This window comes from Numida meleagris, chromosome Z (genome assembly GCF_002078875.1).
Source record: "Numida meleagris isolate 19003 breed g44 Domestic line chromosome Z, NumMel1.0, whole genome shotgun sequence".
In the NCBI taxonomy this organism is placed as follows: domain Eukaryota; kingdom Metazoa; phylum Chordata; class Aves; order Galliformes; family Numididae; genus Numida; species Numida meleagris.
In genome coordinates this window covers 20482104-20499337 of record NC_034438.1, presented here as the reverse complement: position 1 = coordinate 20499337, position 17234 = coordinate 20482104, and the positions used below count along the sequence as shown (strand labels likewise).

At 36.8% G+C, this 17234-nt stretch overlaps 1 protein-coding gene across 3 annotated transcripts in view; it reads right to left on the bottom strand.

Annotated features, from left to right (window-relative positions):
* RNF180 (ring finger protein 180) overlaps positions 1-17234 on the bottom strand; it is a 97564-nt gene that overhangs the window by 27908 nt on the left and 52422 nt on the right. For 2 of the 3 annotated variants that reach the window (XM_021381175.1, XM_021381177.1), the window contains exons 5-6: positions 11862-12087; positions 7480-7605 (exon numbers count right to left, since the gene is read on the bottom strand). In XM_021381175.1, the coding sequence (XP_021236850.1) occupies positions 7480-7605; positions 11862-12087 (352 nt within the window). Of the gene's footprint in view, positions 1-6165; positions 6978-7479; positions 7606-11861; positions 12088-17234 lie in introns of those variants that run through there. The other variant, XM_021381176.1, reaches the window with a different exon arrangement.

Here is a 17234-nt window from a genome sequence, read left to right as displayed (position 1 = left end):
TGAAATATCTCTGTTCTTGTCGTAATAGAACAGACACCAAAAACTAGGGAATGTCAGACAAAAACTTGAAATATTTAATTCTATGTGGCACGTGTATCAATAGCCTACATGAGAAACTAACTTGAAATTATTCAGAATATTCTAACAACTTTTATTTTCCTACTGACTTTGTTGTTCACGTTTATTTCCCTTTCCCTGTCTCTTTACTTACTTTTCACAGTCTCAAACTCCGTTCACCACTGGCAACTTCTTGCACTGCTCTTACTTTCTTATCACTGAATACTTCTAAAAATCATGTTGCAAGATACATTTTTTCTAAATTTTATCATCTCCCCACCCGATCAGCTGATCAAACACTGCATTTCAGATGTCATCAACTCTTTCTAAATTATTAAAAGACTTTTTAACTTTTTATATCATATTGTCATAATGACCACTCTTGTTAGCTTTATTCCTAACTCCTTATTTCCTTGCAGCCTCCATTTGTTGGGACTACTACGATAAAAAAAACGTGTAGAGGCAACAGTTGTTGATATCTATAGGAAGGGTTAATATAAAAGCTCAAGACTGAATAAGTATAAAATTGCATCAGCAGGGATATCGTTTGTCTCCAGGTTGGTGTACTTAGTTCGTCCTCAGATGCTATTTCTTGATTTGCATTATTACTATATTTTCTTTAAAAAATTATACTGGTATAATATCACTGATGATTTAATAAAAATTTGAGGAGTTTTGTTACATTTTGCTTACCACAAGACTTTTAGTGCTTAGACTTAATGTTTTAAGCCAATTTTATTGGAACACTAAGATAATAGTGATGCAAATACTTTCTTAAAAATAAGTTAAGTAATTAGCTCTACTTGTGTAAAGACAGAGTCAATGTGACAGCGAAGGCCAGAGGCAATATACAGTGTAGGCATGCCAGAACTTCACTAAATTCTGAGGTAAGTCAAGACTTCTACTGACACAAAGTCTTTACATTTGCATATCTAGCTGTCTGGCAGCATGCCTCCTGTAACCTCTTCAGAAAAACGGGTGAATGACCTATCTTGGAGCCATGCCACTGTCTTCAAACAGACTGATCTTCAAATTTGGAGCCTATGTCAATTCTGAAAATTCCCACTTCTCATTTGAGCAAACAAAAGAAATAATTCCTCCAGAGACTGAAAAATACACAATGTAAAACCATATCTTGAGAAGGCTGGCATAGTTTCTTGGAGCTCAAAGTCTTCTAATACTGGCATTACTGAAATAGTTTTTAGGAAGCTGACCAAGGTGTAACACCTTGAAATACAAGAAACACAAGAAATAGCTATGTGAAAAGTTGTCATATTTGTTCACTGGAAAATTAAAAATAAACTGTCAGAAAAAAAACGTTACTTAGAAGAATATCAAGAAAAATATTATTTAAATTTATAATAAACTATGTTTAAGATAAACTATGTTTATAAACTGTTAAAAAATTCTGTTAGGTAGCAGAAAAAAATGCATATGTTCATCCTTGGATTTTTTTTTGTCTAATAACTGCATGGAACAGGCTTCCCAGATAAGCTGCAGATGCCCCATTCCTGAAGGTGTTCAAGGTATCAAGGTTGGATAGGGCCCTGGGCAACCTGATCTAGTAGAAGGTGCCCACAGAAGGGGAGCTGGACTAGATGACTTTTAGAGGCCTCTTCCAACACTCTCTACAACCTCTTCTCAGCCACAGATTCTTCTTTATTTTTACAGTAAATGGGATTTCTGAGGAGTACTGAATCAAATCTCTGTATGCTGAGCAAACATAACTTTCAAGATAAGATATCCTTACATCAGTGGAGACTCTTCAGGGTCTACTTCATTACAAATTGCTCTACTATGTAGTGCATTTTAGTGCTAAGTGTATCGGAGGAGTGCACTGGAGAAGCATGTCTGCTATTATCTTTATTAAACACAGTTCACAGCCACATACAAATATAATTAATTTTACTGCTCATTGCTCAGTGGCCACGATCTGTTTTTTTTCCCATTCAACTTGGCATAGCTGGCAAGGACCATTCCTCATGTGCAGTAAAATGCACAGAAAGATACTTGCTAATCCCTGCTGGTGATGAAGGCATCTTTGCTGGCATGTGTTCACAGAAATCAGTCACAAGTTGAACTAGTCTCAGCAGACTCTTACATAAGGCATAAAATTAAGCGCATGGTATATAATATGCTCTGAACAGATTCAATGATGAAAGAATACCACTGCAAAAAGATAATAGTTCCAAGTTTAGATAGGGTGGTTTAAGCAGGATTATGTATTGTTCTCAATTGTTTCTGGAGGACAAACACTAAGTATTTATGTAATCTTATTTGATAAATACATAAAATTACTTTGTGACATCTAAGTAAAAATTGTAACTGACAATAGAATTGCTAGCAAATTGTAAGACAGCTCAAAATAATAGGTGTACTGGAATAGACTAAGGATCTATCACCCTATTATTCGCTCTCTAACAAGGTCAAACAATGAGGAACTGATGAACAGTAAAGAAAGAGTATAAGAACAGAGCAAACTTATTGCAATACTTTCCTGGTATATTCTCTCAGTTCCCACACAGTTCCCATGTGTGTCCCATCCTTGAGGACACACAGCTCAAGGATCTCCACAGGCAAATGTGTTATCTTTGAGCTTAATTTAACTTTACTGACTAGTTTAGTTTAGTTTGACTTCACTGTAATCTTTTTGCAATAATCTGCCATGCTTTGTAAACGTCCTGGATTAACAGAAGTTTACATGCTTTTTATGTGGCAACTTGGAACAGTAACTTACACTGCCTGATTACACACTGTAAGTCTAAGGATTTCCTTGATTTTGAATATGCTGCATGATGTTTCTATTTAATGTTCCCTACTTCTTTTATTATGAGACAGTGAATAATAGCAGCACATTCACTTCTGCCATGCCTCTCAAGGTTTTACTTACCTCCAGAGCCCTCCCTCTTAACCATCTCTTGTTCTGGCTGAACAGCCCTTGTCTATTTACACATACCTCATTAGGATATTATTCACAACTTTGTACTTCTTTACTTATCTTCTCTCTACCATTTTACTACTTTCTTCTGCAATGAAAGAAAAGATTGTAGACATTGCTGAATATCACATAGTATCATGACAACCTTATGCAACTGCTTGCATATGGCTTACGCTTTTATTATTCTGAGTATTGTAGTTCTGTAAGTAAAAATTATCCTCATTCCTAGTTACAAATAAGACGGATTATGCAAGATGTATCATAGGGCCATCCAGGATCAGACTGCTAATGTTCCTCCAGAGAGAAAACTGAATCATTTACTTCTATCCTTTTATTCGTTATCCCATAAGCATCTACTAATGAACGATAGAACTCTTGCCCTAAACACAGCATATTAAGATAAAAAATCTCCTATAAAGACTTTTGGAATTTGTAAGCAGCAGGGTGAAAATCACAATAGGTTCAACTCCCCTACAATTTTAATTTGGTCCATCCAGTACAGCTGTGGGACCACAGCTGGGTAAGAGATCTAAGTTCTTAGCTTATCTTACTGGCGAGCAGCAATACTCAGTTCCCTATGTCACTATTGATGACATTCATTAAGAGACATGTCATAAAATATACGTGGAAAGGCTATGGTACTGGATTTTGTTATGGCCAGTCTATCGCAATCCTGGGTGTTGCATAACTATAGTTATTGATATTCTTGGCACAGCAGGTATATTAGTTAAACAAACATCTCTGATGACACATAAAGATGACTTAGAATTCAATTTTCTTTAACACACTTAGATACAGTATCACAGAGGTTGGAAGGGACATCTGGAGATCACTTAGTCCAAGCCCCTGCTGAAGCAGATTCCATACAGTAGGTTGCACAGGAAAGCATCCAGGCAGTATTTGAATATCTCCAGAGAAGGAGAATCCACAACCTCTCTGGGCAGCTTTTTCCAGTGCTCTGTCACCTTCAAAATAGAGAAGTTTTTCATCATCTTCATACAGAACTTCCTGTCCTCCAGTTTGTGTCCCTTGCCTTTGTCCTGTCAGTGGGCACCACTGAAAAGAGCCTGGCCCCATCCTCTAGACATCTACCCTTTAGGTCTTATAAGCATTTTAAGATCCCCCCTCAGTCTTCTTTTCTCCAGGCTAAACAGTCCCAGTCTCTCATCCTTTCCTCATAAGACCCGTTCAAGCAGCAATACTTCGATCCTGTGTTTTCTGTCCTAGTGTACTTCAGGCATAACAGAAGCTCAGAGACAACACGGCCCAGTAACATGTGTCTCCTTGAGGCAGAAAATTCACTTACTGTGAAGACTGTACATTATAAATTCATCTTGTAAGAAATGCATGTATGTAAATTGTGATTCCACAAGCTATACTGAAGAAACTGTTGGATCTCAGCTAAAAAAGCCTTCTGGTCAGGAAGCATTGCATGGTACCACAGATCGAGTAGTATGACAAAGGAACAAACAACTTAAAGAAGTGAGGAAGGAAATTAATGGAAAGAGAAAAGTGCAATAAAAATGGAGTAGTAAGTCTGGGGGAAGAAGACTAGATAGTTAAGAGGAATAAAGGGTAGTACAGACTGTGCTATAAGACCAGAACAACTCTACAGGTACTACTGAAGTCTTGAATGTCTGCAGCTAAAAACTATCAAAATAAGAATGTATGATTACTGCTTAACAACAGAATATCCTGTCCTGTCCTGTCCTATCTTGTACTTTTCTCTGCTTCAGCAGAAAAGAGAAATAGTTTATGTAAGTCTGAATATGAGCATGAGAATTATACAGACACTTCTTATACTCCACTATTATTCTTTCCAGCTAAAATCAATGCTGCACCTTCTATTTTCAATAACAACTGTTTTGTTTCTGTTCTCAGTAGATCACAGCACCAGTAACTTCAAAAACAGTATCACTTTTCTTTTTTCCTTCTTTATAAAAAAAGAAATTTGATGAATTCAAAACCTAGTTGATGAGATTTTATAGACATATATTTTACAGCTGTTTAACATTCTTTTTTGTTGTCTTTCTAGCTGAAATCACTGTAAGAACCTTGAAGAAAGGAAAAAGGTTTTTGAGTTTTGTACCCCGATGCGCAGTTTTAAAGGTATATATCAGTAGGCATTAATAAAATCTTTCACAATATTTCTATTTTTTTTTGAAAAATGTGTAGAAATCTGAGTGCTCTTTTTCTCTAGAGAATGATTATCTAAAAGGATATGGCAGATGTGGCCTGCTGCAGTATTAGGAGCTCCCATTGGTAACAGCAGGAGTTGAAGACACTGTTCTATCTTGCAAACCCTGCTTGATGCAGAAGCCAATAGCTTTTTATTATGTTACTAAACAGATGTGATCAGTAAGAAGATAGCACAGATTTCCTTATATGTAACACTAGCAGAATATTTTCTACATTAAGCATTCAAAATACATAAAAAGAACTATTCTATTTCTAAATTTGCTGTCTCACTTCCAATGTAATGACTATATATTAAATAAAAATCTTAGCATAAAAACAGTTGGAGGGAATTTCCTATTAGCCTACCAAAACCAATACTTTTAAATAGCCACTAAGGGCTGTAACACGGTGGTTTTGTAATTCCCATCTCTCATTCTGAACACTACGTATGTCATCTTCAGGCTTATCTAAAATCTTCATCCCTAAGCAGGCAGCCAGAACTATTTTACTTTTCCATCACTCTCTTGACTACACTACCATATTTTGCTGGCTTCTCTAATGTATTTCTACCTCAGTTTTATGTGAAAACAATTTCAATAACCATCTAAAGTCCAATCTTCTAATTGTCTCAGCCTGTTTTTGACACTCCTGCATCTGACTACAGCAAATTCACTATGCATTGTATCCTCAATTTAAATGATCATTATCACTTTTTCTTTAATCCACATTTCTGGAATCAAATTACTTTTGGAGATTTGCACTTAGTTTATGACCTTTCTGTGATTGTGCAGTGTTTACAGAATCCAATTCCAGTTTGGCATTGCATACCAAAGACTACACTTGAGATATTGTTAAATCGTAGGTTTTACACTTGAGTAAGTATAACAGACTTCAGTGAGGCATATCTACTAACTGCTCTATCAAAACTACATCATCTATTTTTAAATCTATTTAATGACATAGTTATTTGAAATGTTATTTTTATTGTGCACTTTCATTTTTTGAAGTTACCAATACTCAAAGTAGTTGAGCAATGTAACGCATTTGTTTATTTCATAAAGTAAAACTTTAGAGGCAGATTTTAAAGAGACAGTGTTAACAGTACACTGATGTTTTCGTTGTTGCTGAGCGATGGAAGCATGCCCAGAGCTAGGCAAGGCTATTTGGTGGGGAAGAGCCATTGCCTTTATGGCACCAGGGGGCAGGGCAGAGCCAGGACAGGTGGCCTGAATTAGCAATAGGGTTATTCCGCACCATGTGACATCATGTGGAAGGCTATAAAGCTGTGAGAGTTGGCCAGGGAAAGCTAGTGCTTGAGAGTTGCTGTGTGTTGGCTGGCAGGTGGTGAAATGTTGCCTTGGTAGCAGGGTGTTGGTCGGCTTGCAGTTCTATTACGTTCTAATACCCCGGTATTGGTTGGTGGGTGGCAATTATGTGACACCACACAGATACACATAATCATAGTTTTGTTTCTGTTTTCTTTTTGTGTCTTAGTAAATAGTTTTTACCTCAACCCTCAAGTTCTATTTTGCTTCCAATTCTTTCCCTCATCCAATTGAGGCAGGGGGAGGGGTGAGCAAATGCGGTGTGGTGTTGAGCTGCTGCCAGGTTAAACGACAACATCACTACACCCGCTAGATATAAACCAGATGAAAGAGCATATGCCACCAAATTTCTTCTTGGACAATGCTGAAGTGTATCACAAAGAGGCAGTTATCCTCACATTTAGTATTCCATGTTTTCATCTCCTTTTCTGCACTGCCATCGTGTCCTTAAAAAGCCCTATTTTTACTCCATTTCACATCTGTAGAACAAGCAAAACAGAACAGTATATTTGGTATTACTCTAAATTTTAATATGAATTTATAAATAAAAGATTCTTATTTTTCTGAGGGTGGTCTTTATTGACTAGACTCCAAATTGGGAACTTTTTATCCAGAGCAATTTTTTTTTTCCACTTTGCAGCCACATTCTTTTCCAAAACAGGAAACCACATGTAATTATCATGATAATGTGCATAAAATTGAAGATTTAAGAAAAAATAGAAATGTATACACACAAATTGCCTTTTGGAAATTTGCAGTATATGTTTAGATCCAGAATGCTAGGTATGAATCACATAAAGAGAATTTAACTCAACTTCTACAGTCAGCTGCTGCTGGTTTCCTATAGCACAGATTAACTAGAGACTTATTTTCAACTAGTGTATTCAAGAGTGAATGAAGCTTAGGAAAAACTTCAACAAATACAGATACTAAGTCTAAAAATTATTCCTGTCTAAAATGATATGTAGGCAATGTTCTTACCTTCAAAAACTCTGAAAGCTTTCTTGCAGCTTGGTAGAGGCCATTTTGCAGAATTAGATTTTTGAAAACTTTCTTGTAACTTCAAATATTCCATAGGGAAAAAGGACTTGGTAGAGTTGTTCAATTCTACAGTAATTAATGAGAAAGAACACATGCATAAATGCTGCAAATATAGCAAAAAATGGTATAAGCCTATGCAACAAAATAAAAGTGCTTTGTCTACTGCGAAATACTTTTTATGATTATAACATCTCTTCAAGTGTTTTTGAATTGAAAATCATAGTTTCTAGACACAGCAAGAACAAGATTTAAACATGCTGTTTCCTCAGAAATAAAACATTTAGAAAAAATGATGTCAAATGCTAGCAAAATGAAATACATTTTAAATCAGTTTATTTAACTTACAGCCCTATGATGACTTCTATGAATCTATCAGTCTGACTATGGTATTAATTTTCAGCTTGTGTTGTTTTTTATTTTAACACTGTCACTCAGTAACAGCGAGAGAAGGGAAAAGTCTAAAAATTACTTTCGACATTTTTAAAATATACGATTAACAGGAACATTCATAGAATGGTTAATGATAGTTTGTAAGAGTTGATAATAACCTATGATTCTCAAGATTTTATTAGCTTGTGAAGATATAATTTCAGTTAATATCTACATGCTCTGCAGCTCAAAACTGGGAAAACCAACCCATCCAGAGCAATAAAGGAATGGAAAATAAAGTTTAAAAGTAACGATATTTTCCTACTACAGAAAAGAATTGATCTGATGATAGCAGACAGAATTGTCAAGTTAGAAATTAGTATGAAAAACTTAAAAAACCAGTTTTGATTGCTTAACAAAGATTCTGCCTCCTAAATATAATGTCTCCAGATAAATACTAATAGTATAGCTGCTACCGCAACTCCTTGTATATCTTAAAAGAAAGAAAAGACTCTTCAAGGACCTTTGAAAAAGCTTATATATTATTACTTTACTTTATTCACTGCAATTTTACACGTCTCCAGTGACCAGTATTTTATGAAAAGGACATATCTTCTCCTCTGATAAATCTGAGAAAGCTAAACTTTCTATGAGCAGGCTCCAGAGAGAAAAAAAAATTGCAAATACCCTTTCATTGCAGCATATTGTTCTGTGTAGGAAGGAGGTGTTAGTGCATTTGAAGTAAAAAAAGTATCCTGATCTCATTCTAAAATCATTAGGTACCTTTCTGTATTACAATGTCAGAATGCACATGGAAGTAGGATACACAAGATGTACACAGCACAGAAATCTCCATATCCTTCTGCCCTTTTATGAGGGATCATTGCTACTGTACCTATAAACCTCTGTCAGTGAAGGAGGAGAGGGTAAATGGAGCAAACTGTATTCTTCATTCATGGTTTTGAAGTTTTATAGAAGAGCTTCATATGCTACTGATCATATTTGAATTAAGTACTATTTGGATTCAGAGAAATATCCTCTGCTGACTCTTCTTGCTTCTTACGGTATTAGGAAATATCTGTCTACAGGCCATAAAATTTGACTCAGCTCTTTCAACTTTACTGTCCAAATTAAAACAATGAAACCTCTGGTGAGGCATCCAATTCCAGATTTTTTTAATCTTTATTTTTTTCCCCAGAAAAGGCAGTGGTGACAACTCATACTGGCTTCTGACTTTTTCCTTGCCATGTGCCCCGACCTGACCTCCTATGCACAAACAATATACTGAATCTCCAAAGTGGTGGATTTATTGTGCATGAGTACCAAACCATGTATACACACAATATATATATCAAACAATATAAAAGGAAGAGAATAAGCCAACCTCTGTTTAATTTTTTTCCCCATGATTTGAAAGGCACAGTAACTTGAAAGAGTTGCTGTGATCAGATCAAAATCTGTTATATTAGGTGTGTCCTGGATACTCCATCATCTAACCAAAATATGAATTTGTCATAATAGGAGAAGGGCTTTTAAGAAACCCTTTAAGAGGGATGGCAAACTCATTTTCAAGGATAGAAAAGATAGAAAAGGTTCATTTGATGTAGGCGGCAGAACATATGAATCACAGAATCATAGAATCACAGAATGGTTTGGGTTGGAAGGGACATTTAAGACCATCTAGTTCCATCCCCCCCTGCTATAGGCAGGGACACTTCCCTCTAGACCAGGTTGCTCAAAGTCCCATCCAGCCTGGCCTTAAACAAATCCAGGGAGGGGGTATTCAGAGCCTCACTGGGCAACCTGTTCCAGGGTCTCACCAACCACACAGTAAAGAACTTTTTCCTGTCTTCCTATCTAGTCTAAATCTACCCTCTTTCAGTTTAAAACCACTTCCCTTCGTCCTGTCGCTACATGCCCTTTTAAAAATTTCATCCCCAGCTTTCCTGTAGGCCCCCTTCAGGTACTTTTAGGCCACTATAAATTCCCCCCAGAGCCTTCTCTTCTTCAGGCTGAAGATCCGCAGCTCTCTCAGCCTGTCCTCACGGGGGAAGTGCTCCAGCTCTTTGATCATCTTCGTGGCCCTCCTCTGGACCATTATGTTGTGATCGTATATGTATTTTAATATATTATATATAATATATATTATATATTATTTAATAATAAATTAATAATATATAATATATTATGTAATATATAATATTTTATAATTTTATAAATTATTTAAAATTTAAATTTATTTAAATTTATAATAATATAATTTATTATTAATAAAATAAAATAAAATTTTATTATTAATAAAATAAAAAATATAATTATAATTATAATTAAAATAATATAATTTATAATTATAATATAATATAATATAATATAATATATATTGTATATTTATATATAATATATTATATATATTATATTATAATATTATATATTATTACATATATATACACATATATATTAATTATAATATTATAATATAATAAAATATAATATTATAATATATATAACATATATGTGATATATAATAATAATATATTAATATATTGTATATATTAATATATATTATAATATTACCTTTTAAAGCTCCAGGTATAAAAGCCTGATTTATCATGTTCTATGTAAGCCAACCATTACTCACCAAGTGTTCCTACTGCTTAAAGACAGGAACACCAGAGAGAAGAGTGCAGAGGCCAGGAAGAGAGGATTTAAAAAGAAGATAGGAGAATTCTGTAGCTCTGCCAAGCTTTATTTTCACTTGTAGCAGAATTAAAATCATAAACCCAAAAGCTTCTTTTTTTTTTGTAATTAGGTTAGCCTTTTAAAAATACCTTAGTGATGTTTTTTGATACAACGTATGTCTGTAATGCTTGGAGTTTGTAAAATTTATTTAGCAAGGGGAAATCAAGGAGATACTAAATATCAGAATCTCACTTCAAATATCTAAAAGGTTTAAGCCTGCATGGAACTGTCCTAGAAAGAGTTAAATGCAAAGAAATCCTCACAATGGACAATGAGACTAAATTTTGCTCTCTATGGATTTTGGATGTACTCATTGTACATTATTATCTCTTTGGACAAGTGACTGATTTTATGATTGTATACTATACTTTTAAGTACGTATTTATTCAGATCTCTTGAAATTCAACAAAGGCAAGTGTAGGGTAGTGCACCCCCGGAGGAATAACCCCCTGTACTGATACAGTCTGGGGGCTAATCTGCTGGACGGTAGCTCTGTGGATAAGGACATGTCTGGTGGACATCAAGTTGACCATGAGCTAGCAATGTGCCCTTGTGGCCAACGTCAGAGGTATCCTGGGCTGTATTAGGAACAGCATTGCCAGCAGTTTGAGGGAAGTTATCCTCTCCCTCTACTCTGCTCTAGTGAGGCCTCATCTGGAGTACTGTGTCCAGCTTTGGGCTCCCAAGTACAAGAGAAACACGGAGCTCCAGGAGAGGGCACAGCAAAAGGCAGCTAAAATGATGAAGGGACTACAGCATCTCTTCCACAAGAAAGGCTGAAGGGGCTGGGCCTATTCAGTCTGGAGAAAAGAAGGCTCACAGGAAATATGATCAATGTGTATCTGAAGAGAGGGTGTCAAGTAAATTGGGCCAGACTCTTCTCAGTAGGGGCCAGTGTTAGGATGAAAGGCAATGGGCACAAACTCAAACACAGGAAGTTCTGACTGAACACAAGCAACAACTCCTTTACTATGAAGATGACTGACTGCAGGAAATGGCTGTCCAGAGGATTTGTGGAGTCTCCTTCCCTGGAGATATTCAGAAGCTGTCTGGACACAATCCTGGTTTTGCTTTAGGGGAATTTGCTCAGACAGGAAGGTTGGAGTAGTGGTCCAGCGGTCCTATCCAACATAAACCATTCTGTAATTCTGTGAAACACACGAATGAAAAGTTAGAAATAATTTTCTATATTGTAAAAACTTTCAATGTGATACCTGTTTGGAAAAAGACTCTGGCAATTGTAGTGCGACACAGTGGACATGGAGTGCTGGCTGGATTGTCTTTGGCAAGCATCCTTAAGCATGGTTCGCAAAAGATATGGTGGCATGGATAGCACATGTAAGGATTGAAATAAACATCCAGGCACACTGCACAGAGATAGCTTTCCTTATCTCCTCTGAGTTCAGGCTCATCGTCTGTATGCAGATTATCATTTGCAGTCTGCAAGAAGAAAAAGAAAACATCTCTTCACAGCTTGTCTCATAACTATTTTGGATAAACTAATCAGCAGGGAGGTGTTTTAAATAATGGTTAAGAAGTCATTACACATTGGTGATAATTTTTATACAGGTTACTTTTAATGAGTTGATGAAACATATTGGTAAGACAGGAATGTCCCTATACTTACAGCACAAATATCCCACACCAGAACAACATGGTAAAAGATCACCTGGAGTTGGCTACAGCTAGGTAATTTTAAAATGAAGGAAGCCTCACAACACAGTTTCATTGACAAAAAACATGGAAACGACATTGGCACAGGAAGCAAGGAGTGTAGTCTGAGCTTGGTACATGACACAGATGACTTTGGTAGAAATAAGGAAACCCTAATACACGGTGACAAAAACATCACCCCGTCCTGGCTCCAACCCACGTAAGGACAAAATCATAATTAAAAGCTACCATAAACTCAAAAGTTGTGGAGTGGAAGCAATTTCTGCTGACTGCTTTTGATGAATACTGACTTGAGTGGAAATACATAACATGTGTAGTTGAGTTATCTCTCTCAGGAGCTGCAAGTTAAACATTTTCCATGAACCAATTAAACAAATGATGGAGCTAGAGGCAAAATGGCTGAGAACTCAAGGGCAGTTCAGAGGCTTTGTAAATCAAGGTAAGATGAACAGACAGGAGAATCAGAGCCATTTACAATTAGAAAGCATATCAAAACTATCCTAACGTCCCAACTAGACTCCAGTTATGAATAATTTGATTAGTGGATCAGAGGAAGAGCTATAATTTCTACAGCTTTGCACTTCTTCTCAAAAGACCTATCTATGCACTCTGCATTATTTTAGGATCACAAAGCTAAATCAAAGCAACTTCCAAATGCTAGTGCAAAGCTGGTGCGATCATAGAATCATAGAATCATAGAACGGCCTGGGTTGAAAAGGACCTCAAGGATCATCAAGTCTCAACCCCCCCGCTAAGTGCAGGGTCGCCAACCACTAGACCAGGCTGCCCAGAGCCACGTCCAGTCTGGCCTTGAATGCCTCCAGGGACGGGGCATCCACAACCTCTTTGGGCAACCTGTTCCAGTGCGTCACCACCCTCTGTGTGAAAAACTTCCTTCTAATATCTAACCTAAATCTCCCCTGTCTCAGCTTAAAACCATTCCCCCTTGTCCTATTGCTATCTACCCTCACAATCAACCCCCCTCCTGTTTATACGCTCATGTATGTACACAGTGTATTTTATAGGGTTACCATTTTTCATCTGCAGTTAAGCAGTGCCTGAATATTTGAATTAGAAGCAGAGCTTTGGTGCTTGAGATCTTTACTAGATAAGAATCCACAGAAACTTCAGTCTTCTCAAGTCTTCTGTGAACTGCTAAAATTGATAGTATCATCAGACTATAATCTCTTCATGGATGGATAGCAGAAGGTCATTAATAAAATAACAGAGTATCAAATAAAAAACAAAATAACAGTATCAAATTCTGCTTGTAATGTCTATGAACAGTGTTAACTAATGTAAGGAGTCTAATGTAGTTTGGCTCAACTATGTGGAAGTATTTAATTCAGTCTCACATTCAGAGAGAACACAGACATCAATTAATAATGTGATGTTTAATGTAAAATTTACCCTACAGTCTGAGAAATATCAAAATTAGTGGATTAAACATTAACAAGATAACATTTTGTATGTGTGCTACCAGAAAAAGGATATTGAGAGAAAAATTTGGGAGTATGATCAGAACAACACTTACAGTTTAACCCAGCAGACAACTCAGCGCCACACAACTGTTTGATCACTCCCACTTTCCAGTGCAATGGGGGAGAAAGTAGGAAAAAAAAAGCCCCCAAAACAATAAAGTAGAACTTGTGGACTGAGATAAAAACTAATTACTAATACAGAAAAGGAAGAGAAAAAGAAAATAGTAGTAATATTATGTATACGTACAAAACAAGTGATGCACAACACAATCGCTCACCACCCACCAACCGATGCCCAGCCAGTCCCTGAGAACTGGCTGCACCCCTCAGCCAACTACTCTCAATGTTTTAAGTGGTTTTTTTTCACATGATATCCCTTTGGCCAGTTTAGGTCAGCCATCCTGGCTGTGTACCCTCACAGCTCCTTGTGTCCCCTCCATTTCCCGCACAGGCAGGACAATACAAAGAGCTGAAACATTCTTGGTTCTGTGTGGCCACTGCTCAGCAACAACTAAAACAGTGGATTTTTCTCCCAAAGTCAAAACATAGTATCATACCAGACATTAGGAAGAAAAAATCAACTCTGTCCCAGTTGAAACCAGGATAACAGCACACACAGAACGTGTGCACCAAGATGACAAACAATGAAGATAAAACCTTAACAAAAACTTCATTTTAAAAGGACCAATTTAGAATGCTTTTAAAGTCCAAAAATGTCCATAATTAGAGGGAATGATAACCAAGAAAACATCAGTTCTGTAATTCACAGTATTACTTTGCAAAATTAACTACCTGAAATAAAGCTTGGAAAAAAACCCCACCTAAAACTGTATTTCGAAGAAATATTAAGCCAGCAAAGATTAATAATCAAAGGTGGATTTTTTGAAAGGCTCTGAAGGTAAGTAAACATTACAGAACATTTTCCATACATTTCACTTTTTAATCGGAAGTATAAAGGTACCTTTGTGTGCTTTAGCAATGCAAATGTAAGTCCAAATCAATTAGCAGTTGACTTATTAAGAGTGCATAATAATGCACCAATAAATTGCCCTGAAATGATAACAGAAGATGACTATACATGCGTCGTAGGGCTACATTCTCTAATACTTCTACCAAAGAACTAAAATAGAAGAATGATGTGGACTCTCCAATCTAAATTAAACTTCTGTGATGGGAGATTCAGGGGTAAGCCATTCAGCCTGGACATGCCTTTATCAGCTGAGTATTTTGCAGTGTTGTGGTGCTAAGAATGGGAAATAATCTATACATATGGGAAGTGCTAAGAAGCATAGTACTGTGCTGTATCGTGGACTAGAGAAACACCTAGCAGTGTGAAATGCTGGCTTAAGTCCAATAATGCGCATTATGAAATAGCTGGGCATTAGACAGAATGAGAACTCTGTGGAACAGAGACTATGGAAAAACACATTATTAGTGTATAGCTCATCAAATACACTCAAAAATTCTTACCGAGTGCTTAAAAAAAGTTCATCTTTGCCATAAAACTTTGTAGATCCCATTCCAGATTGCACTTGTAATATAATATAATGACCATTTTTTCCAGATAATGACACATGTAGTGATCAGATTAGATGTTATGTAGATTCATTAGGAGAGGAAAAATCTTGTTCTGTCCTTGCATGCTTAATGTAAAGGTGGGTAAACTGTAGTTTCTTTGCAGAAGCAACTACTACTCTGCTTTCTTACACATACAGTACCTCAAACAGTACCTTGAAATTAGCAGTGGTCTGTGAGAGAAGAATACATAAAGCCACTTTTTTGCCTTTACAACCCACGAGGAAGACGTGATTTGCTGCACATTTAGGTACCTCACATTTTGAAAGGAAGTAGTATGAATACTCTCCTTTGGTCTCTTCGAAGCTGCTCCTTTGTCTTTCCCTGCTATTCATAAACTGTACATAAATTATACCACAGTGATCTGCAGCACTAAATTTATATTATATAATCAGAACTGTATACTACCAGTCTGAAAAGTTTGAGGGAGTGAATATAGATCCTCTTTTGTACAGAAATAGATCAAGAAGAAGTAAATACTTGGTTATTATTGGAAAAGAAACATCAGTGGTTTTAGCCTAATTTCCTACAAAAATACAGCTCATTAGATTGCCACGTCTGTCAGGTTGTCCCACCACAGCCTTGAAACCCGTTAGTCACTTGCAACCAAATCTGATACAATGGTTGAGCTTCCTGAAAATTTCAAAAAAACTGACAGATAGATAGATTGAAGTGAGTGCCATCAGTTTAAAACTATTCAAGAGAGTCAAAAGGAGAGTGATAAAGGTATTGAAGGGTCTGGAGGGCAAGATGCATGAGGTACAGCCGACGTCACTTGGTTTGTTCAGCCTGGAAGAGACTGATCGGAGGCCTCATGATGGCCTACAGCTTTATCTGTTAGGTAGCAGAGGGGCAGGTGCTGATCTCTTCCCAGTGCTGACAGTCACAGGATTGCAGGGAATGGCATGGAGCTGCATCAGGAAAGGGTCAGGTTGGGCATCAGACTAAAGGTTCTTCACCATAGGGTGGTCAGGCCCTGGAACAGTCTGCCCAGGGCAGTGCTCACAGCCCCAAGCTGTCGGAGTTCAAAAAATGCTGAGTTTTGGGTAGCTCCATGCAGTGCCAGCAGTTGGACTTGATCCTTGTGGGTCCCTTCCAACTATAGATATTCTGTGATTCTATGACTATTATGGGAAAGTCTGTAGGTGTCTTCAGTGAAGACTTGGAAGAGCAAAATGGGGATATGATATAAAAGAGCAGTACTGTAAGGAGCTTTAACATCTGTAAAGTAGAGCTGGGAGACTTAGGGGTAGAGAAAGTAAAGAAAGAGAAAATGATCATAGAAGGGAGAAGGCATAAATATGGTAGTTGTAGGATACAAGGAGATAGGAAAGCAGGCTTTACCTATTCACATAACAACTTCTAGTGACGATAAGAGCATTAATATGTTGTTGCTTTGATCAGAAATCATCTAACCTGATTTCTGCAGTCTAAATTGGTCACTTCTGAAGATTTAGAAGCAAACAGAAAACAAATCAAGTCCAATTTTAAAATATAGTGGGAAAATCCATAAATCTTTGCTAACTAATCTAGCAAAAATTCTTTCAAATCAGGCCATAAGGTCCACTGGGGTTTGTACGCCTTTAAGCACTCTGTTTTTGTTGACTGGTATGATGAACACACAAGGACATCTTTTCTGGCTGCTGGCAAACCGAAGCATGAAACATATGAATCGTAATAGGGCACAAGCACAAATGCCCAAGGCTTACATATCTGTACAAATCAGTAATTCACTCTGAACTACCTGCACTCTACATATCTATCTATACAACATTTTAGAAAGATCCAAAGGCAAGCTAAAAACTTCAAAGATGGCAAAGCAACTTAAGCAGTTCTGCAGAGCTGCCTAGTACCAGG